Source organism: Cygnus olor, chromosome 14, assembly GCF_009769625.2.
Source record: "Cygnus olor isolate bCygOlo1 chromosome 14, bCygOlo1.pri.v2, whole genome shotgun sequence".
NCBI classification, from domain to species: domain Eukaryota; kingdom Metazoa; phylum Chordata; class Aves; order Anseriformes; family Anatidae; genus Cygnus; species Cygnus olor.
This window is the reverse complement of record NC_049182.1, coordinates 7,946,073-7,965,743: the sequence shown is the minus strand read 5'-3', so window position 1 is coordinate 7,965,743 and position 19,671 is coordinate 7,946,073. Positions and strand designations below refer to the sequence as shown.

General features: G+C 42.0%; 1 protein-coding gene across 3 annotated transcripts; it reads left to right on the top strand.

The window, feature by feature from the left end:
- Positions 1–2,881: 2,881 nt before the first annotated feature.
- Positions 2,882–14,420, top strand: LOC121077777 (T-cell immunoglobulin and mucin domain-containing protein 4-like). Of its 3 annotated transcripts, XM_040573280.1 has the most exons (9): positions 2,882–3,087; positions 7,138–7,482; positions 7,814–8,167; positions 8,266–8,355; positions 9,857–9,916; positions 11,589–11,641; positions 12,266–12,350; positions 12,815–12,845; positions 13,956–14,420. In XM_040573280.1, the coding sequence occupies exons 1-9, from the start codon at positions 3,039–3,041 to the stop codon at positions 14,026–14,028; spliced, it is 1,140 nt and encodes a 379-aa protein (XP_040429214.1). In that variant the 5' UTR covers positions 2,882–3,038; the 3' UTR covers positions 14,029–14,420. The 3 variants fall into 3 exon arrangements, with proteins under 3 accessions (XP_040429214.1, XP_040429215.1, XP_040429213.1); XM_040573281.1 differs by lacking the exon at positions 12,815–12,845; XM_040573279.1 differs by lacking the exons at positions 12,815–12,845; positions 13,956–14,420 and adding an exon at positions 12,504–12,808.
- The last annotated feature ends 5,251 nt before the right edge of the window (positions 14,421–19,671 follow it).

Genomic DNA, 19,671 nt, shown 5'->3' with positions numbered 1-19,671 from the left:
AGAAGCTCATCCCCTCATGGCTCCTTGAAGCCTATGGAGTATTCACTGCTTTTTTTCAGGGAACCATCACTAAGTGCATTTTCCTCTGCAAAATATGTCACTTTCTTGCTGTGGCTTTCTCCTCAGGCTTGTATATGCCCTGAGAAGTCTCAGGTTGGAAAGTCTCACCTCCAGGCCTCTAAAGCAACTAGACAAAATGTAACTACTCTGCAAAATTAATTTAAAAATTCTTTCTTCTCTTACTTTGTGGAGAAGTTAGGGACATTACACAAAATCTTGGCTGAAAGTTAGTTCTGCTTTTACACCTCTGTAGGTTCCAAACAACTCTAATATTTTGTGCTGAATTTATTTGATGGCTTTTAGCTGATAAATGGTGAATATCTGTGGCCTACTAGCTTTCCTGTATTGCTCCACATTTAGACTTTTATTCTCCGTAACACTGAACTTTGGCTTATCTGAGAGATGGAGGGAGCCCTGTAGGGAGGAATCAACTCTTCATGCAGCGTTTATGCAGACACAACCCACTCAGATCAGCATTCACTGGAAGGACAATTTTCCATGACTGTTCTTAAGAACACGTTTTTAAACAGATGCTGGGGACTTCCTGAAAGAGCAGAAAAGTGGTACAGGCAGGAGAGAGACCAGCTGTCAACCAAATACTGACCAGTGCAAATTTCACCCTGAATCTCAGCCCGAGCAGCAGTGTGGAATACCTAAAGCAGACGTTGCTGCCACAGGGAAGGATAGCTGACTCACAGCCAACTTCCTATCATTAAGATCATTTTCAAAGGAGCCATGCAAAGAACAAAGCTGTGTTAGCCATTGAGGTGTAAAGGAACAATAATAAAATCAGTAGGTATTTATGTTAACAGCTGAGACACTTTCGGCCACGGTCTGGTTGTGCTTTTGTGGGTAGCTGAGGTCAGTGGAGCAGTTACCCCTCCCTCCATCCCCCAGCTGGTAGAGCTTTCCCCTGCAGTCCTGAGGAGCCTGGCTAAGGTGGGATATTGCAGGTGAGTGTGCTTGCAGAGGCTCACGGAGGGGGGAAAATCTCATCCTGCTGAGGAAGGAAGAGATAGAAATGGGCAAGTTGGGATGTATTTTGAACTGATAAGGTTCAAAGTGCAGAGGTGAATTCATGGTTAACTAAAGAGGGCAGTGTGGGAGCACAAGTATTAGGTGTTTACCAACCCCACTGGGCAGGAAAGGCAACTTTGCCATTAGCTGTCTTCGTGTCATGTGTTGCCTTGTGTAAGAAGGTACTGAAACTTGAATGGATCTATTAGTTTTAGGGTTTTGTTGTTGTTGTTGGGCTACTAGCAAAAACTACCAAACAAGAATTACTGTCCCCACTGCAGATGGTGTTTTCCTTCTGTCTAGCTGAGCATATGTCACGGCTGTGGGCTCTAGCCCATGACCAGAGCTGGAGGAAGTCTCACCTGATCTCTGAAACAGATCTCTGAAACAGATCTCAGAAACAGATCTCAGAAAACTTCCTTAACAATTTCTGCTTCCTGCAACTTTGATCTAATAAGTCATCGCTACTGGGATTCAGTTAGACAAAAAGTGTGGGGTTTCCAAAATCATTTCTTTCCAACCACTCATGCTTTTAAGGAGCCTGAGGACTGCTCATCGTGAAAGCTGCTTGCCCATAAGGAATTTTTTTCCTAGTATTACAGACAAATTCAGGCTAATTCTTATATATGAATTTTTTTAATGCAAAATAAAGTTATAGACTATTTGATAATCATAACATTAAATAAAGTTTCCTTTCTGCTGCTGTCTGGTTACTCTGTAAACAGGCTGCAAAGATTGTGCACAGCAAGAACTTCACTGTAGATAAGCAGTATAATACATACATGCAGGCAGAAGTTCTCACTGCTTTTTCATTATTTCCACTCATGTCAGTGGATTTTGGAATAGGTATTTCAAAACAAGCCCCAGAGATGTCCAGGTGGCACTTGAAGCCTGTTCACCCGTTAAGAGATTATCCAGCTGCACACAAACTGGCAGCCTATTGACCCTGATAAGGCTAACGAGCTGCAGGGAGAGCACTCTACCTCTCCTTCTCTGCCTGCAGGAAGCCACTAGATAGCAGTACAGATGCAGAAGTGAGGCAGATTTTACTAGTTCTTCCCAGCATACTTGGATCAGCTGGATTTTGGGCGGCCTTTTTCAAGCCCAGTTTCACTAAAGAAACAAAGCTGACATAATGCCACGTTCACCCTCTTCCTTCCCTAGTCACCTAGAACATGCTGGCCGATTCTGTTTTGAAAAACGTCATGGCAATTGGTAGCTGGATGGATATCCAAATTAGTGCCCGAGATGGGATTCAGCTGCTCCCTGCAGTGACATCAGCTGAGCATTGGCTCAAAGTGGCTTTGTAGGTCCCTTCCAACAGCACCATTCCATTCCATTCCTTCATGCCTTATCCAGTCCTGAATGCCTTGAGTTATTCCCACTCTATTACTCATCTTTTCGAGTAGAACTTCCAGAGAATTTCTTTATCAATTGGTCAGAGAGAGTTTAAAAAAAAAAAAGTCAGAGTAAAATATTTGTTGGAGATGGTGTGGCAGATCTTTAGAGTCCTTTCAAGTCTGTCTTTGCAAATAGAAAATCTGAAGCTGGGGAAAGAAATAGAGGGGTCTTCAAGCAGAGGGCAGAATCAAGGGCAGTGAAGGGGTTAGGAAAATTTAGGAAAAGACAGAGGTAGAGATTAAGCCAAACGTTTAGGACTGTAAAAGCACAGAACTTGTTCTTGCTGCTCAGCACCACAGACCAGTAGTGGACCTTAAGAGATTCATACAAGGGCAAAAAATATATATATGTTGAAATCTCTGGTGGTAGTACCATGCTGAGTGTCTTGGAAGGGCAGAGAAGAAGGTTATTATCCAGAAGACAGGAAGAAGCAATTGCAGTATATAAAATCTGGAAATGCAGAAATGATACTTCAGTGGGGCTCACTCAGCATCTCTGGAAGCTATAAGATCTAGTTTTCTTTCCTTCCGCTCATTGACCCAGAGTCTCCATCAGCCAAAATGTTCCATTTTGTGTTGTTTCGCTGGATTATGATACAAATCTTTATAGGTGAGTCTTTACCCACTTGTTTATGTGCTTGCTCAGAAAACAAAAATTTTGTAGTATTAAAAACAGCAGCACTTGTTTTTCCTGTGTATGTATGCATTACAGTGAAAAAGGTTGTAATTGTATACAGAAATTCAGAATTTCAAAAGTTTAATTTAATGAGTTTTTGCTTTTAAAAAAAAATTATGTGGTTTCTTCTGTCTATAAGCTTGGTAAGTTTCTTCTATTCCCCTAAATTATCAATTTATTTACTACTGCCAAATACTGCTTGTTTTGCTTATGCATCTGTCTCTCCACTATGTACACGCCTGACACAGCCTGAGCCATGGAATTGAAATATTGACAGAATAATGAATGGATATACATGATAAAGAAAGGATTTTCTGAAACTCTGAGGGCTGTCTGCTGCTTGAACTGCATACTGTCATGGAAAAGCATGGCTGGAGATTCCTCTCCTTCTAAACCCAAACTTTCAGTGCTCACCCATCTAGGATCTGAATCCTAAAAGAAATATCTGTCGAAGAGTAACTTGGGAGACTGAGTCCTGCAAGTGTGGTTGGTATCAGCTGCACTTCTGCATGTATATTTAGGCTTCAGAAATGCAGCATCCAAATTGCTGAATGTGGCTCATGAAATGTCAGGTCACCAACTTTCAGTGGGACATGAGCTCCTAGTGAGAGATGTGCTTGTAAATCACCGAGGCATTTCAGGAAATGTTTTAGACAACTAAATACTAACCGGCCAACCTCCGCCAGGATGAACTATCCAATATACAAATAGAGCATTTACAGCAGCTGCAGTGTTCTTAAAAAAAGTGAAAAATAGTGGACAGGTTTGGTTAATGGTGGAAGACAGTGAGGGGCAAGAAGTGATTCATTCCCCATGGAGGCATGACAACACAACCTCCATGGTGTCTGCTGCACAAGTGGATTTTTGCCAACACTGCTGTAGCCCAGGGAATTCCATACATTTGCAGTCTTTTACCAGACTCAGCAGAAGAAACAGGAGGCTTCTTTCTTTGTCATATCTTCATTCTTAACATAAATGGGAGTTACTGGCCTTCATTTGCTCTTATTTTCAAAAACTTTCTTGTATACGGAGCTACTGAAGAGTGAGAATGGCTCTTAGTTACTCTCCTCTCTTTAGCCCAGCTCCATGCTAAGAATGGGTAATCCTAAGACTCTGGAAATCAGCAGATTGGCAGTTTTAGCCTTTAGGCGTCTTTCTTGTTTATCAGACATTTTCTTTGCAACTTCATCAGTACAAACACTTTAAGGAAAAATACAAAAATTTGGACTGATAGGGAAAAGATGTCAAGTATCTTCTACATAAAAATGGAAAAAGCTATTCCTGAAATAGATCAAGAAAAAAAAATCATTTTTCAACCAGCTGCCTTGACTGGAGGATGTATGTTTTTGTCCATCCATTGACCAGTCTACAGGACAGAAAACCATTACAGCAGCAACTATTGGAGTTACTGCTTAATGCTATCAGTCACTGAGGGCTGTTTCAAGAGAAACTACATACAAATATCTGTGTATGTATATATATATATATGATCTGAGCAGTTATGAATACATTACGGTTTTAGAAGATATATTAAACATCTGGAGTCCATTTCTCTCTCAGCTGGGCTAAGGATTTAGAGTGGCAAACCTCGCTGACTATAGTGGGACTGCCTACGCACAGCTGATGCTCAGAGTGCCTTGGGTCAGATCTGGATGCCTAGGCAGGTCATTGCTGTGCACGAGGGCAGGATTCCTCTTACAGTAAGACTAGTGTGTCACAATTTAACAGTCTCAGGAACCTCTTTCTTAATTTCAAAGACATTTAAATTCAATCCTGCTTACTATTTCTTCTGGAAAATGTGTCTGTGGAAGAGGCTGCAGCTGAGAAGGAAATTACTTAGTCTTTGCAGATGTTTGTACTGTTGAAACGAGGCTGTTGCAGTACTGAAGCTTTCCCTCCTAAGGTGCAGTGAAGACAGATGCTAGGAACATTAGCTTCTTAAAAGAGGACTTGAAACTGCAAAAACGATAACTTCCTAGCACTGGTACTGGTGCGAAACTACCCAGGAGACACTCTGGTGCCTTGTGTCTTCCTTTTTTTTTTTTTTTTTTTTTAAAGTAAGTTCAGGCCTTTTCTTCTTTTACAGAGAAGGACAGGCAGATTTTCATTTGTTAAAGAGTTCCTTAATGAAGCTGCTTTGGCACTGTGCAGAACTGAGATGAAATGAGAGCAGAAGATAAGCCCCTTCCTCCTCAAAGAGTGGTGATATTAACTCCAAGAATAGTTCAAGCTGGTCTTGGTTTTATACACATCATTGTTGTGTTGACTTGAAAATATGTGTTAACCTGCTCCAGAAACTAACTCTCTGCTCCTCTATGGATACGTTCAAGGTCAACTGGATGAATTATTTTGTTCTGTTGTCACATAAAGAGACTATTTCTCTGTTTGTTTTGCTGTAACTAGGCAAATGAACCTACCCTTTCCACAAGTAAAACAAGCAGCCATCTTGCAAAGCCTTAAGCCTTACTTGGAAATTCATTTTCTGGCACATCGTACATTCATTTCACTGCAAAAGCTTCTGCCCTTCAAACCATATTGCACATTGTTTTGTCTGCTTCTACTCTTTTAGCATTTGGAGCAGTGGAAACCTGAACCAGTCAGCTTATCTTGCCAATGGGATAAGCAATAATGAAGCTGAAATGTCATCCCGATAACAAGTCGTGAGGCAGCCTGCCACAGACTAAAACCTCACCTGGGGAATAGTCCGTTAAATACAAAACAAGAGAGACATGGACACAATTGGAAGCATCTCTGTTTGCTATCTGGGAGTCATGCCGAAAGAAAAGACATTTAAACAGCTGGCAAAATAGAAATGTTTGGCAAACCAGTGTCAAAGCTGTTGATAACAGCAGCAACTGCTGTTAGTCTCTCTTTGGGGTGAGCAAACTGACCAGGAGATATCAGTTCTGTGGGATGATCCCATAGCTGCAGCAGAGGACCAGATCTGGATGTTCCCCAGGTCCCTGGGTTCCTGCTCCACTGTATGTAAATAATAACACGGGAGAAAAGGGCAGCACGATAGGAGGACCAACACATACAGGATGAATATGAACCAGAAGAGATTTATCCCTGTATGTAAACATTTTTTGTATAGTGCCTTTCGTGAAGAAGAAATCCCTTTTAGGGCAATCTGGGAATTGCATGGGCAGTTAAGGAGGAACAATAGGCAGCAAAGATTCAAACCAGATACTAAAGTGAGTATTGGCTCTAAACACAAAGTAAAGCTGGTCATGATGAGTAAAAACACAATTAAAATGTGTCTATTCTTTTAACAGTGGTTTAACACTTGCTGTTAAAGTTCCTGTGTACACTGTTCTCTGCAAGGTAACTGAAACAGTTGGTGGGGCTTTCTCAGGGACAGAAAGCAGTGCACTTTATGAGAATAGGCTCCCTTAGACAGATCCCTCTGCTCTGCCAACTTAATTAGGCACTAATTTCACACAAGAATAGGTATTTTGGATCCTGCTATTGAGTCTGTCAGGGAAAGGCAACCATGACAACATTTTCTGTCTGTTTGAAGAAGCTGATGGTAGACTGAGAAAACCAGCTGTGTTTCATATCAGGTTTCTGAACAGCTTTCAAACAGTCCCTTAGAACAGGAGCTGGGATGGGAGCAGAATTCCCCAATTCCATTTGCACAGGTCTACTCTGCGCTTGGGCCATCAGCAACAGATCTCAGCTTTGGCCACCACATATTTGATGCGGGAGATGTGTTTTGGGAGCAGCTCTACAGCAGCTGGCTGGGGCTAGAGTGCTCAGTCCTCCAGCAGCAGCAAAAAACCCAACACTTGCAAGCTCCTGGTTGATGCCCATGTTGCCCTAGGCCATCAGCTGCTACAGGCTCCCAAGGAAAGCCTGTGGGATCACAAGAAGTGGGCATCTTACAGGTAGTGGTGTTTGTTTTCCTGCCAAGTTGTGCTGCATAGTCAGTCCCACATCCGAGACCACCAAAATTCCTCACTCATCTTTCTTCTTCCTTGACAGTGCACACCACATCTGAAACTGTTGTTAGAGGAGTAGTAGGACAACCTGTAAGACTGCCTTGCTTCTACCAGGTGGCACGAGAGAAGGACGTCTCTGATATGTGCTGGGGCAGAGGCCCATGCCCAAATTCAAAGTGCAATAACAAAATTTTGCACACCACTGGGAATCGGGTGACGTTCAGAAAATCTCAGCGGTACAATCTCCAGGGCTATATTTCCTATGGAGATGTGTCTCTCATGATACAGGCAGTGAGGGGAGAAGATGCAGGTACATACTGCTGTCGCATAGAAATCCCGGGTTGGTTCAACGACATCAAACAGAACATAAAGCTGGTGGTGGCCAGAGGTGAGTTTTGGGGCCTTCTGCAGGTTTTTGGGCTCTGTCACACAAGGTTCTGGTCCTTCTGTTTCTGTGAGAGGGTCAGGGAGTGGGTGGTTGAAACCTGAAGGAAAAAAAAAAAAAAAAGCAAACTCACAAATCTGGGAATTGGGAATTGTTCTGGCTGAGGCTTGCTTTCTCCTCATTAGATAACCATTTTAAATAGAAATTCTCCCACTTTTATTCACAATACTTTACTAGATAGATACTTTTCATTCACTTCTCTTTTGCCGTTTCCCAAAGTCAGCTGTGAATGCTCTGATCCAGCTTTTCTCTTGCTTACGATTTTTCCATGCAGCACACTCAGTGAAGACAACAACAATGAGAAAGACTCCTACTTCTCCCAAACGTTTCAGAAAAACAACTCTTGCTCCTCAAGCAACCTCTGGTTTTCAAGGAACAACAGAAGCTGCTGTCCTTGTGACAACCGATGTCCCCGTAGCAGCAGCTGCAACCACCGAGTCTCCAGCAGTAGAAATGCTGGAGACAATTGCTTCCACAGTGTTTGATGTGACACCAAGTGAGACTTTTCCAGAAGCAATGGTTACAAACAGTGCTCTCCCAGACTTTTCAACTGGTTTCCAAGCAGCTGATGTGAGGACTGAAGATGATGATGTGTTCTGCTCAACAGAGCCCATCCCTCTTCCTGAAGGTACAAAGAACACTGAGGGGCAAGAAGCGATTTGAACACTGTATGAAGAACCCCCTAATCAGTGATCTTTACCAGAATTTGTATTTATTTTGTTTCAGTGACTACTGAATTCCCAAGTACACATCTGACTGCAGACAAAACCGAAAGGGCCAACACTTCTCTTGTGATGGAAGATGTGCCAACTGTAGGTGAGTACAATAACTTTGGAAAGTCAGAAGTTGCATATTCAGAGAAATGAAGATGTCATTAAAAAAAAAATTGACTATTCTTAAGAGTGTAACAAACATTTTCCGAGAGCTATTTATTGCATCTGGCAGAAATAGGTATCTGGGGTCCACTCAGAAATTGTCAGAAATCAGGATGAAGCAACAGATGAGAAAAACATGTTTTCAAGGCCTCTAAAGGAAGTAGATTTTGAGTCACTCGCTACTGTTGGGTATCTCAGGTCTGAGTGAGGTTAAAAACTGTTCTTTGGCACCATCCAAGCTGAATTGTCAGATATCTGATTTGTCATCACTGTGAATCCACTGAGCTTTCCATTGCAAATACTCTCTGACTGCAATTGGCTTTGAAACTCACTGAATATATTTGGCCAGATGTGGCCTGCAGGCTCAGCTCTCCAGTGCCCAACACGTGCCCTTGGTACTGACAAAAAGCGACAGACAATTGCCACAACTATCAGTCATTTCTTCAAGAGAAAAGGAAATGGGATACGAAATCATACCATACCTGAGAAATGAACAAACTTGCATGAAGTTGCACGCCATGTCTCTCAGTCAAATATAAATGCAGAATAGCCCATGTTATTCAGGTGTCACAGCCTGCCCACCAGATACCTGTAAATGGGGATTTTAAAAAATGAATGCTAAAATTCAAGAATATATCATATTCAAGGACATATCAAGGATATGTCATGTTTACCTGTTAAGAGACAGCCTTTGGTTTCAACTAGTGCCAAGAGTCTCTGAACTCTTAGAAATATAGTAGTTAGGTTTTTGCAGGTCTTCTTTTGATAGATCTAGAGATTTAGAGAAGAAATAGATTTTAGGAAACCGTTCCTGAATGCTCCTGGAGAGAGCTTATGAAAGTGACTTAACTGATCTCTTGAGCATTTGTGAGCATTTCTCAGCATTGTCTTACTTCTCATCTTTCTGATATCATTCTGGATAATTCCTACGTTCTGTTGCTGTAAATAGAGAGTTTTGGAAAGAGTCTTACCTCCAGGATTCTGGGGGCAACTTAAATTGTCACCGTGGGCTAGAAAGAGCCACCATAAAACGAGTCACAGCAGACAATATATCACGCTTACTGAGTAATGAATGTTCCCACACATGCAATAACTTGCATCATGCTATTTCTGAGCGCCAAACCACCACGATGTGTGAAAACGCTGCAGCATAGTTAAGCACTGTCTATTAATAAAAAATCATGTTCCTGCATGAGGATTGCAGTGTTTCAGAGGTACTGAAAGGCTGCTTGAGAATTAGAAAAGAAGGTGGATGCTGCCCAGTTTGTGTTTGATGGAGGCACACTTAAGTAAAGACCAGGCAGAATCTTGCCTTTTTTTTGTCAGATATTTTCTCATAAGTATTTGCCAGACAGTTTGGCAAACTGAGCTCTAGGTTAGTTGTTTCCTGCTGACCAGGCTCTCATTTAGTTTCTTTTCTGTCTTTGTCTGCCTTTCCTCAGCAATAACCTTGCCAGTGCCAACCGTACTTCAGACACAGGAGACAACCCTTGGTCCTTCAGGTATGGAGAGGAAGCACCAATAGCTGCTGCCAGCAACCAGGCTGCAGCACACTGCCAGAAGGCTTTATTTTGAATTGTGAAACATGTGTGTCCGAGTGAGATATGCACTTCTTGTGTATTTGGGGGTATTCCCGCTAAAGTACTTAAACTACTTTTTTTTTTTTTTTTTTTTTTTTTAAATTATTTATTTTGTATCAAATGGAGAAAGTAAAAGAAAGCTGGATGTTGTAAGACAGGCATGAGGCAAAGTGCAATGTTGGCATCTCCCTGGGATTTTCAGAACTTGCTAGGATTTTATTAGATGTATTTATTGTCAGCCAGAATCTCTTTTCTACTCCAACACAAATTTTTATCGCATGCGTATGGGCTACCTGTGCCCTGTCCATGTCTCTGATAACATTCAAACACATTATTTGGTACATGGAAACAAATCAGCTCAGCTGTCATAAGGAAACTGATCAGAACTGAAAAATTTGGGGGAGATTAGGTTATTCACTGAAACAAAACAAAACAAAACCAGAAATATTTGCTTAAATTTGTAGAGATTTAAAAAAAGAAAACACACCAAATTTCTTCTAACGGGATTATTTGTGACCAGCTGATCACCCTCACTGCCACGTGACATTCTGGGAGCCTCATACATACAGCATTTCCTTTTCTGTGGTCTTGGAGGACATAAGCATGCTGCATATACGTGCCCTGGCAAATGACTCATCTGGTCCCCATTACATTTTGCTAACATGGGGGCTCCATGGTAGTTCTTCTGTCAACCTCTTGAAAGTACTACTCATCACAGTCTTTCTATACATTAGGGTATGCCCTAATGCATAGAAACTTTCCTGTCATAAGATGGGAGCTGTGGTTTTGATTCACTAAGCTGAGCAACTCCTGTTTTTAAGATGCCATTCAGCATTGGATCAAGAGCTCCAAATACTTAAATACTTCTGTATTTCATAGCATGTCACAATGAGACAAGGCCCAAGCCAAGATTAATCTTTCTGTGACTTTAAATTCACCAGCCAAAGTTAAGGCGATAGGATCATAGGGCAGCAGCAGCAGCAAAGTTTGCTGCAAGATTTCTTGAGCATTCTTTTAGTTCATCCCTATATCCAAAGCTTAGAAAAACAAGAACTGATTCCTTTTTAATTCCTTAAAATTAAAAAAAATAAGGAAAGAAAAGAAAAACAACATAATCTTCATAGACCTATGTTAAATATATGGTAAGTTATCTGAATATAAATATATTTCCTGTGGTTTCTTGTACTAATGCAGCTGTCAAAAGCAATTACATATTACTCTGACCACAATTAAACCTTGGCAATTCCTCCAGTTAGGCTTGTACCTTGTTTACTACCTATGCTTTCTGCTACATCTTGTGCTTACAGAAGTTAAAACTCCCTCACAGGAGATAAGTTTCTTCTGTCTTACTTCACGGGCTATCCCTGGAAGCCTTCTCTTTCCTTGATGAAGACTGATGTTTCCCGATGAATGCCTGATATGCAGTTTGTGACTGAAACAGATTGTTCACTTCTGGTTGCAAGACGCTTTATTTCTCCTACCCAGGGCCAAATTTTGCCCTCCTCATTCCTTGGTTAAATCTGTGACAACCACAGTGGCCCCCACTCCTTCAGATGACTGTGCCAGTAATGATTTCCATCTCTTTTGTTTTCAGAGACTTCCGCAAGTTCAGACAGCAATACTCAGAAAGTTGATGTAAAACTGCCAGTAAGTTTCAAGAGTGTTTGACTAATTAGAAGCCAAAAGGACAGCAGGATGTGCTAGTGATTTTCAGTGCATTCATACTAAATGGACAATATTTGCAAACCAGTGGCTTGAACTGTTGTTTAAAGCTCAAGATTCATCTTCCTCTTGTCCAGTGGATAAAGCCGAAGCCTGTGAGCATCCCACCTGTATAGCACACTTCAAAAAAACCCTCATCCCCCTCACACCTCAGTATGAGAGGCAGAGGTAGTGTCCTCAGGCCGTGACCAGGCACTTGGGATGGTTTTTATGCTTCCCTGTCTCTAGCTAAGAGAAAGATGAAGGTGACTAAGCTGCTAGTTTAGATACCTTAGTAAGAAGCTCATGTTAAGTGGGATGAATCTAGGCTCAAATGCTTCAGAGGCAGATTGATTAAATATTTAACAAGCAATTAACGTTGTTTATCATGATCATTGTGATGCATTTTCTCCATGATTTGTACAGGCAAGCTCAGAAAAGTGTTGCAAACTCCAGCCCAATGCAGATATTTCAGAGCTCTTAGCCACTACAGCAACCTACTCCTGCACGAATAGGTCTGAAGTAGACATGCTTTCACAGACTTTTCAGTTTTTCTCTTCTCCTTTCCAGTTATCCATCTCTGTCATTCTCAGCGTAACTCTCTTAGCAGTGTCCATTCTTTTGATATCAATGCTGACGTCATTGTTTTGGAAACGTAAGTATCCTTCAGCACCTAAATTTTAATGTTTCTAATGCTGGCCTAATGCACATGTCCTTCTGTATTTCTGATTAGTCCTCTGGTAAGATCTGCCATGGACCCTGTGACAGTACTCAGTTAATTTTATGGGAGTTTTTGTCCATGCTCCAGGACTGTGTCACCACAAGGATGAGGAGATGGTGGGGAGGCAGCAGGCAGAAACCTGTGCAAAGAACCCGTTCACTGTTCACAGTCCTGACCCATCTTGCAGGCCCTTGCTTTTTAGTAATGTGGTCCCATAGTCTCCTGGAATAGCTCCTAGTGGACATTGGTGCAACTGAAAACAGAACGAGGTCCTATCTTTCCTGCTTAGCCCACAGAATTTTTTGTAACTTGCTATCTTTGCTTATGAAAACATTTGACTGATTCCATAGAACTATAGGTATCTTTCTGCCATTGTGACAATATTATTTTGCTTCTAGGTAAACACACAAGGAAGTTTATATTAAAAAGGTAATCCATTTTGTCATTACCTATCAAAAGTTCCAATGTAATTTTTATTAGAGGCAGAAGGTATTTGCTGCTAATTGTATGGGATGTGATACTGGCTTGTGGTGCTGATTACCAAAGCTGTGGTTCGAGCAAACTTCAGACAACTTCACTCCAGAAAATTAAACAGTGGTTCCTGGAAACTGCTTATATGAACAGACATCCAGAACACTGGAGAACTTTAGCAACTGACGCTTTTTGCAATGTAGTGACCCCAGCTTAAAGAAATACCTAACCTGCATTATTCTTTGATCATATACCAGGGCATGAGTCTAGAGGAGTTGGTTTGAAGCAATGAAGAGGTAAATAGTTATGGGGATTGTAAAGCCAAACTTTTCTCATCTGCTTGTGATGGGTCAGAAGGAGAACAGGGGGTTATGGAAAGTCCTTCGTGGAGTGGCAATTCATGCCAATACACACACACAAATAAAGGGCCCAAGGAAGAAGGGCACGCTGCAACAGTGTGAGAAACCAAAACTTTCACCAGTAGATAAATCTTGCAGCCCTTGTGGGGCCACTGCACCCTGTCACATCCTCCTTGGGTTACACAGAATTATACACAGTGATATCAAGGTCACTATTTTAATGGAGATAAGAAATATGTAAGTATGATGAATCAACTGGTGCAGGTGTTCCTAATAAGCTCATGTCTTCTGGCTCATCTGGAGGGAAGGATTTTCTCTAGACCGACCACAGGTTAGCCCAGTGAAGTATCACCCCCTTTGCCAATAACAGATACTATTTTAATTATTGATGGCCCCCCCACTGCATACCCCATCTAGGAGATAAGGATCGGGGGCCAAGGAGGGAATCTTTTCTGAATCCCATAGTGGTTATCTAACACCTGTCATTATAAGATCTGAACAGGCCTTTCCTATCTGTTAGACTAATGCAATCAAGGTAAATACTTCAGTGGTGTAAATTAATAGGCATTGTACCATTGAAGTCAATGGACTCAGTAGCTTATGGTATCTGTTTCAAAGGGAATTTGCCAACGTTACAAATAAGAAAGGGTGCTCTGAAGCACCAAAGTGCTTTTGCTCCATCCATAGTGATCTGTGCTTCTCACTGCAGCCTTAGACCAGCTGAAGATCTTGAGAAAGTTTTCAGTGGTGTTGAAGGAGAAAACAACATGTTTGTCCTGTGAAGAGCTCCTGCGTCGTCTGTAGACACTGTGGGAAAAAAAAAGATGGCTGCACTGAAAATAAAAAGGGCTTGTTTCAAGCTGCACTGAGAGATGCTTATGAGCCCTCAAAATATCAATGGCTGTAAACCAAGGGCCAAGGCTTCAATGTGAAAATTTAAACTCTTTGCCATGTCACCTTTAAAGCTCACTGTATAAAGAATCTTCTTTCAGAGGTGTTTTATGCATTATTCAATGGTGTTTCTGGGATCTGTATTCTTACTAACACCATGTTATAGAATTAAGTTTGTTTCTCTCTGTTTTTTACTAATGTTCTTCCTGGAATACAACCTATACTGTGAGGAACAGAAGAGCAGAGAAATAACAATGAATGCTGCTTAATTTTGAACTGCAAATAAATAAATAAAAAATTAGTAAGTGCAAAGCTTCTTATTGCTTTTATATAATCAAGAGAAAAATTAAGCCACAACACTTTTGTGAGTATAAATAAAAAATGCAGATGACCTAAGGGTTACTAATGCTGCCTGTGATTCAGCATGTTTGAATGACCCTTGGAGACTACGTTAATAAACTTTGTAATTTACCACTAGAAATTGCATTTTTTCTGCCATATCCTAAGGCATTTAAAAAGGAGTTAGTTATTCCCCAGGCACTGATGTGCTATCTCAGCTCTCCAAAGAAGGACTGCCACAATTCCAGTGGTGGAAAACGGCCCAGAAGCCCAAGCCCAGGGATATTTTTCTATTCTGTTCCCATAGCCCCTGCATACCAGCTGTTTGTGAATCCCCATCTCCCCCAGCAGTGTGCTCGTGGCCTGCCTGGGGGGGTCAGTGCAGTGGGACTGACTCTAGGGGCATGCTTGGGAGGGATCACCTATGGGATACACGGCAGAGCTTTCATTTATTTCACTGGGGTCTGCACCAGCTTTGTGGCAGTGACTGTGGGAACAGCATGGGAGACGGTTCAAACCCACAGCACCGTTTGTTGCCTCCATTGCATGGAGTTCACAGATCCCTGCTACAGCCACGCCAGGCCAAGACAACTTGAACCAAGAGCACGCTGCGGAAACAGCACTTGAGCAGTGTGGCAGACCCAGACTTCCCCATCAGTCATGCTCAGGGCTGTGGTGAGACTTTTTGTCTCCATGGCATCTTCTCCTTGTCCATGCAGTGGCTTGCACAGCAGGAGTTTTGGGGAAGGAGAGGAGTTTCCTCTCTAGGGTCCTGCTCCATCTTGCATGGGTTCAGCACCCTGCTGGGCACCCTGGTCAGGGGAGGGAGAAGAGACTTCCTGAACAAATCCTGCACAGATCTGTAAGGAATAAAGGGGGGGGGGAGGAATCCACACAGTTTTCATGTGTTCCTTTAAGAGAATACAAACAAAACAGCATTTTTTTTTTTTAATGAAGCCAGCAAGCTCTTCTTTGCAACTTCCAATTAGCAGGATAGCAGGACTGGGCCTTTTTTTTTTTTTTTTTTTTTTTTTTTTTTTTTTTTTTTTATAGTGGGTATTAATTAGCTCTTCACTGAAGACTTCTGTAGAGCAGGGTTGCCACTTGCTGGGGAAAGTTCCTGCACATTTGCTGTGGTGCTGGCTGGATTTGGAGGCCCTGTTCTGGGGAGCTGCCCAAGGGCAGAAGAAATAGGAGCCAACAAAGTGAGTTTGATCTGATCAGCCATGTGGAAATGCAGCCCAGAGATGCTATAAGGAGGCTTTAAGTGTAACTTATGTTGCTGAGTGCTTTTATTTATCTTTTTATCTACCCCAATTACTTGAGATTGAGGTTTGGGTTTGGAGTGGCAATTGCAAACAGGGCATCTTGGAAGGGTTACATTTAAATGAAAATACATTGAAGTAATTTCTGAGGAACTGACCCTGGTTGTCAATATATTCAATGAAAGGTTAAAGGGAGTCGTTTTGAAATGTAGCTGGAGGAAAAAAAAACAAACACAGTTTTCCAAAAGTAACAGAAAGCCCAGAATGCATTTCTGGGGCTAGTGAAGAAAAACTGCATGAAAGCAGCAGTTTTTTAAAAAAGAAAAGGCTGTCAGAGGGTATGTCACTGGCACCAGGAAATGTTAGTCTTTATTTTTGAAACCTTCAGCTTGGAAGGCAAAGAAATGCACTTGCATAAACCTAAAGCACTGCAGCCGAGAAAACTCTCCTTGTAAGCAGTTTGAAACAAGACCCAGAGAATAAGCTGCAGAGCCCGATGGTGACCAGAGCTTCAGGCAGGCAAAACTTTGAGAAAAGCAACCTGGCAGCTGCTGCAGGGCTTGTGCTGTTGTGTTGTGGGGGTGCAACTTCTCTCGAGAGCTGTTTTGCTACAGGTGGTGGTACCTGCTGAACTCGCCAACACTGATCTCCCTGCCAGCTCTGCCCATGCACCCATCTTCACCCTGACTTCCCAAACCTTGTGGAGAGCTGCCAAAAAGCAAAGCTATTTCCTTTAACTACGCGGTGCATCTCCACAAAACTCCAGTTCTCCCAAATCTGGCTTCCTCTCAAACTGCAAAGAACCAGGACCTGAAATCACCCGGCTTTAACGCCTCCCCCCCTGTGCTCTTAGCTGCTGGAGTTATTGCAGTGCTTACAGGCTTGCACCAGGAGCCTCTGGCTAGACTAGAGTGGGTTTTAATTTGTTCAGAGTCAGTGTCAAGCCTGAATGGTGTTATATCTGGGGAGTCTGGCTCTGCTCCATGGAGCAAGATGGTTAATTAATGAAGGATTTAGCTTTTGGTCTGAGTAATAATTTCCACTGGCCCCTGGAACTTTGTGTACAATTGTCTCTATCAAAATGACTGATTAAATTGGGTGAAGGAGGTCTGACATGAAGAGATAATGACTGAACTGCCTGATTAGTATGGAGCAGGTACAGAAAAGAAATTAAAAAGGGGGAATCTGGATGTTTTGGACATGGGATTGGCTAATGGAAAAAAAAAAAAAAACAACAACAACATGAAGAAACACTGAAAAGAAAAAAGGCAGACACTGAGTTAGGAATAAAAATCCTTTAAAGGGAAACCCGAGGAATGAATGAAATATCATTCTGAGATTAATAAGAGACTCTCTTAATAGACTTTACTGGAACCGACTGCTCTGATGGCCCCTTTCCATCTCAGCAGCACATTTCACTATGTCTCAGGGTTTGTTTCTTAGTCTTAATTTGCTTTTCTAGGCATTTTTAAGGTTAATATAAATAAATCTCTGGGTTCCAAAGGTGGAATCTAATTGGAGCTTAAGAAAGAGCAAGCAGAAGGGAAGAATGTGTCTGAGTACATAGGAAATTAGAAATAAGAATAAATAGCATCATGGGACTTGGGGAAAGAGCAAAGATAACCACATAGTGTGAGATGAATGCATGAAAAAGTGGAAAATTTTAGCCTGGTAGAAAGAGTAAGCGGGACATGCTGCTGCAGACGTGGCAGCAGATGGCAAAGTTGAGCTGCAGAGAAACAGCTGGAGAGCTGAGGAGCGACTCTAAGGGTGATGCAGACTGGCTGCCACCAGCCAGGAGCTCACCTCCTGGCCCACACTGCCTCGTGCATCTTCTAGGAAACCGATTTCCTGCAAGTCTCGGGAACATCCTGGCTTCCTTGTGCTCCTGAGGATGCGCTGGCCATGCACTTCTTGGTTTCTTCCAGCTGGGAGCAGTGTGGCTCTGGTTTCTCTTGCTAATTTAAAACATAAAACCCAAGAGTTAGCTTTTCTTGCCATCACACCACGGTAGCAGTGACCCAGTAAAAAGGACGTCAGCCTCTCGCCACCCCATACATTATCTCAGCATCCATTCCCTCCTGCTGTGAAGCTTGTGAGAAAGGGTGGTGATCTTTGCAAGGGGCTCTCCAAATGGTCAGGTTTGGGAGTGCTCATAGCTGAGAGAAACAGTGAGTTTAGAGGGGCTCCTCCTGCAGAGAATGCTTTGGTACGAAGGCTCATCTCCTTAACCTTTGACAGCCTCAACTTAAGAGCTCCCACTGGTTTGAAGCTGAGGTATAAGGCACAAGGACACTGGAAAAATGGATGCAAACTGGAATGAGCTAAAAGAATTGGAGGGCTTGGGGGAGAAGGTGTTGGGAAGTGATCTCTGGTATCAGCTCATTGACTTTCTTTAGTCTTTGAAATGCCGACCATTCTCCAAGGGGAAGGGAAACCCCCCACTTCCCAAATTGGCATTTTTCTTTCTTTTAAGAGGGAAAGAAGCTGCATGTTCTTTTGTAGCTTCAAAAAATATATATATTTTTATATATAAGAAACATGTTTTTGTATGTAGGAAAGGGGAGTTTATCTATTTACTTCTTATTTTTATTTTTATAAATTTCTAGGAAAAGGGTGGGTAATCCAAACCAAGGAATAAGTCCTGTCTATAGATATGCTTTCTAAATCAAAAAGTACAAAGGCTTGGCTTTGTACTGTTGTGTGCTCAGTGTTGTTGTACTGATGTTAGTGCATCTCGAATCCTTGAAGATAACTCCTTTTCATGCTCAGATTTACATATAATGAAGATTCATGGCTTCAGATTTACTCTCAACTGCCAGAGCCAGTGTCATTCTTAACTAAGCCATCCAATCATCTGCATATTTAATGCAGGGCAGAGAATTTCTATGGAGAAATCTATAGCTTTTAATCCAGTGATGAATCATTTATGGGATTTTGGATTATTCACTTTGCACTGAATTAAGTTGTCTCTCTTTCACAAAGTGAGACCCCCCTGACATGGTCTGCGTCACAGACCAAGCTTCATGGTGATGTATGTTGCTGGGATGAATTATTTATTGAACTTTTTAGATCACTTGCCCAGCGGGGTGAACTAAGCCAGTTAATTTTAAATCTGTTCATATCCATTCCTGAGTACACAAAAAGGATTTTATGTACATGAAATTCATCTCTCATTCTTCTTCCCTGTCTCTCCAGTGCAGTGAATTATCTATGAAGTTTGGGTTGTGCTAGTTTTGGATGTAGCCAAACTTTCCCTCAGGGGAGGCAGCAGCAGTGACGTGACCTGGGGGACCTGTGTGTCCAAGCCAGTTTTGGACCTGGAGTGCAGAAGGTGTTCGTATGAGCCCTTCAGGGCTTGGTTATGTCCTAGTTTAAAAACCGTGGATGGAAATGATTGCTATTTCTTAGCTTGTAATGCACATGGCACATTCCTCTTGAGCCCCAGGGAGCTGTTCAGAGAACTTCTCAATGGACCTTAGTGTGGGGAGTGGGGAAACTCCTACAGACTGCCACGATCAGACCTCTGAGCTCTGCTTCAAGGACAAGGGGAAATCAGTCTCTCAATAGAGAGGTGAGATGATGCTTCTTTTGAATTTTACTTGGTGTTTTATGGCCTTGGTCCGTTATCTAATGAAGAATATGATGAGGTAATTATGGAAATACACAAATTGCAACCTCATGAATACCAAAGAAATTCATGATGATCTGTGCTAAAAGAATGCATAAAAATGCAAATCATTTGTAAATGAGCAGCAGTAAATCTTGTTAATATTAATAACTTAGAGGTTTTAATTGCATCAGGTCTGGATGAATTCTAACCAAAGCCCTCTGAAGAGACATTTTTAAGACTTTACCGTGTGAACTGTGTACCATGAGGTCAAGGGGAGCTCTTCACTTGGCTCTGCTTGGTGTGTGGTTACACTTGGC

Coding starts and splice junctions, on each gene's coding strand:
- LOC121077777 (XM_040573279.1), top strand. CDS start 3,039: ATGTTCCATTTTGTGTTGTTTCGCTGGATTATGATACAAATCTTTATA. Junction 7,483..7,813: donor AAAGCTGGTGGTGGCCAGAG/GTGAGTTTTGGG, acceptor TTTTCCATGCAG/CACACTCAGTGAAGACAACA. Junction 8,356..9,856: donor GGAAGATGTGCCAACTGTAG/GTGAGTACAATA, acceptor GCCTTTCCTCAG/CAATAACCTTGCCAGTGCCA.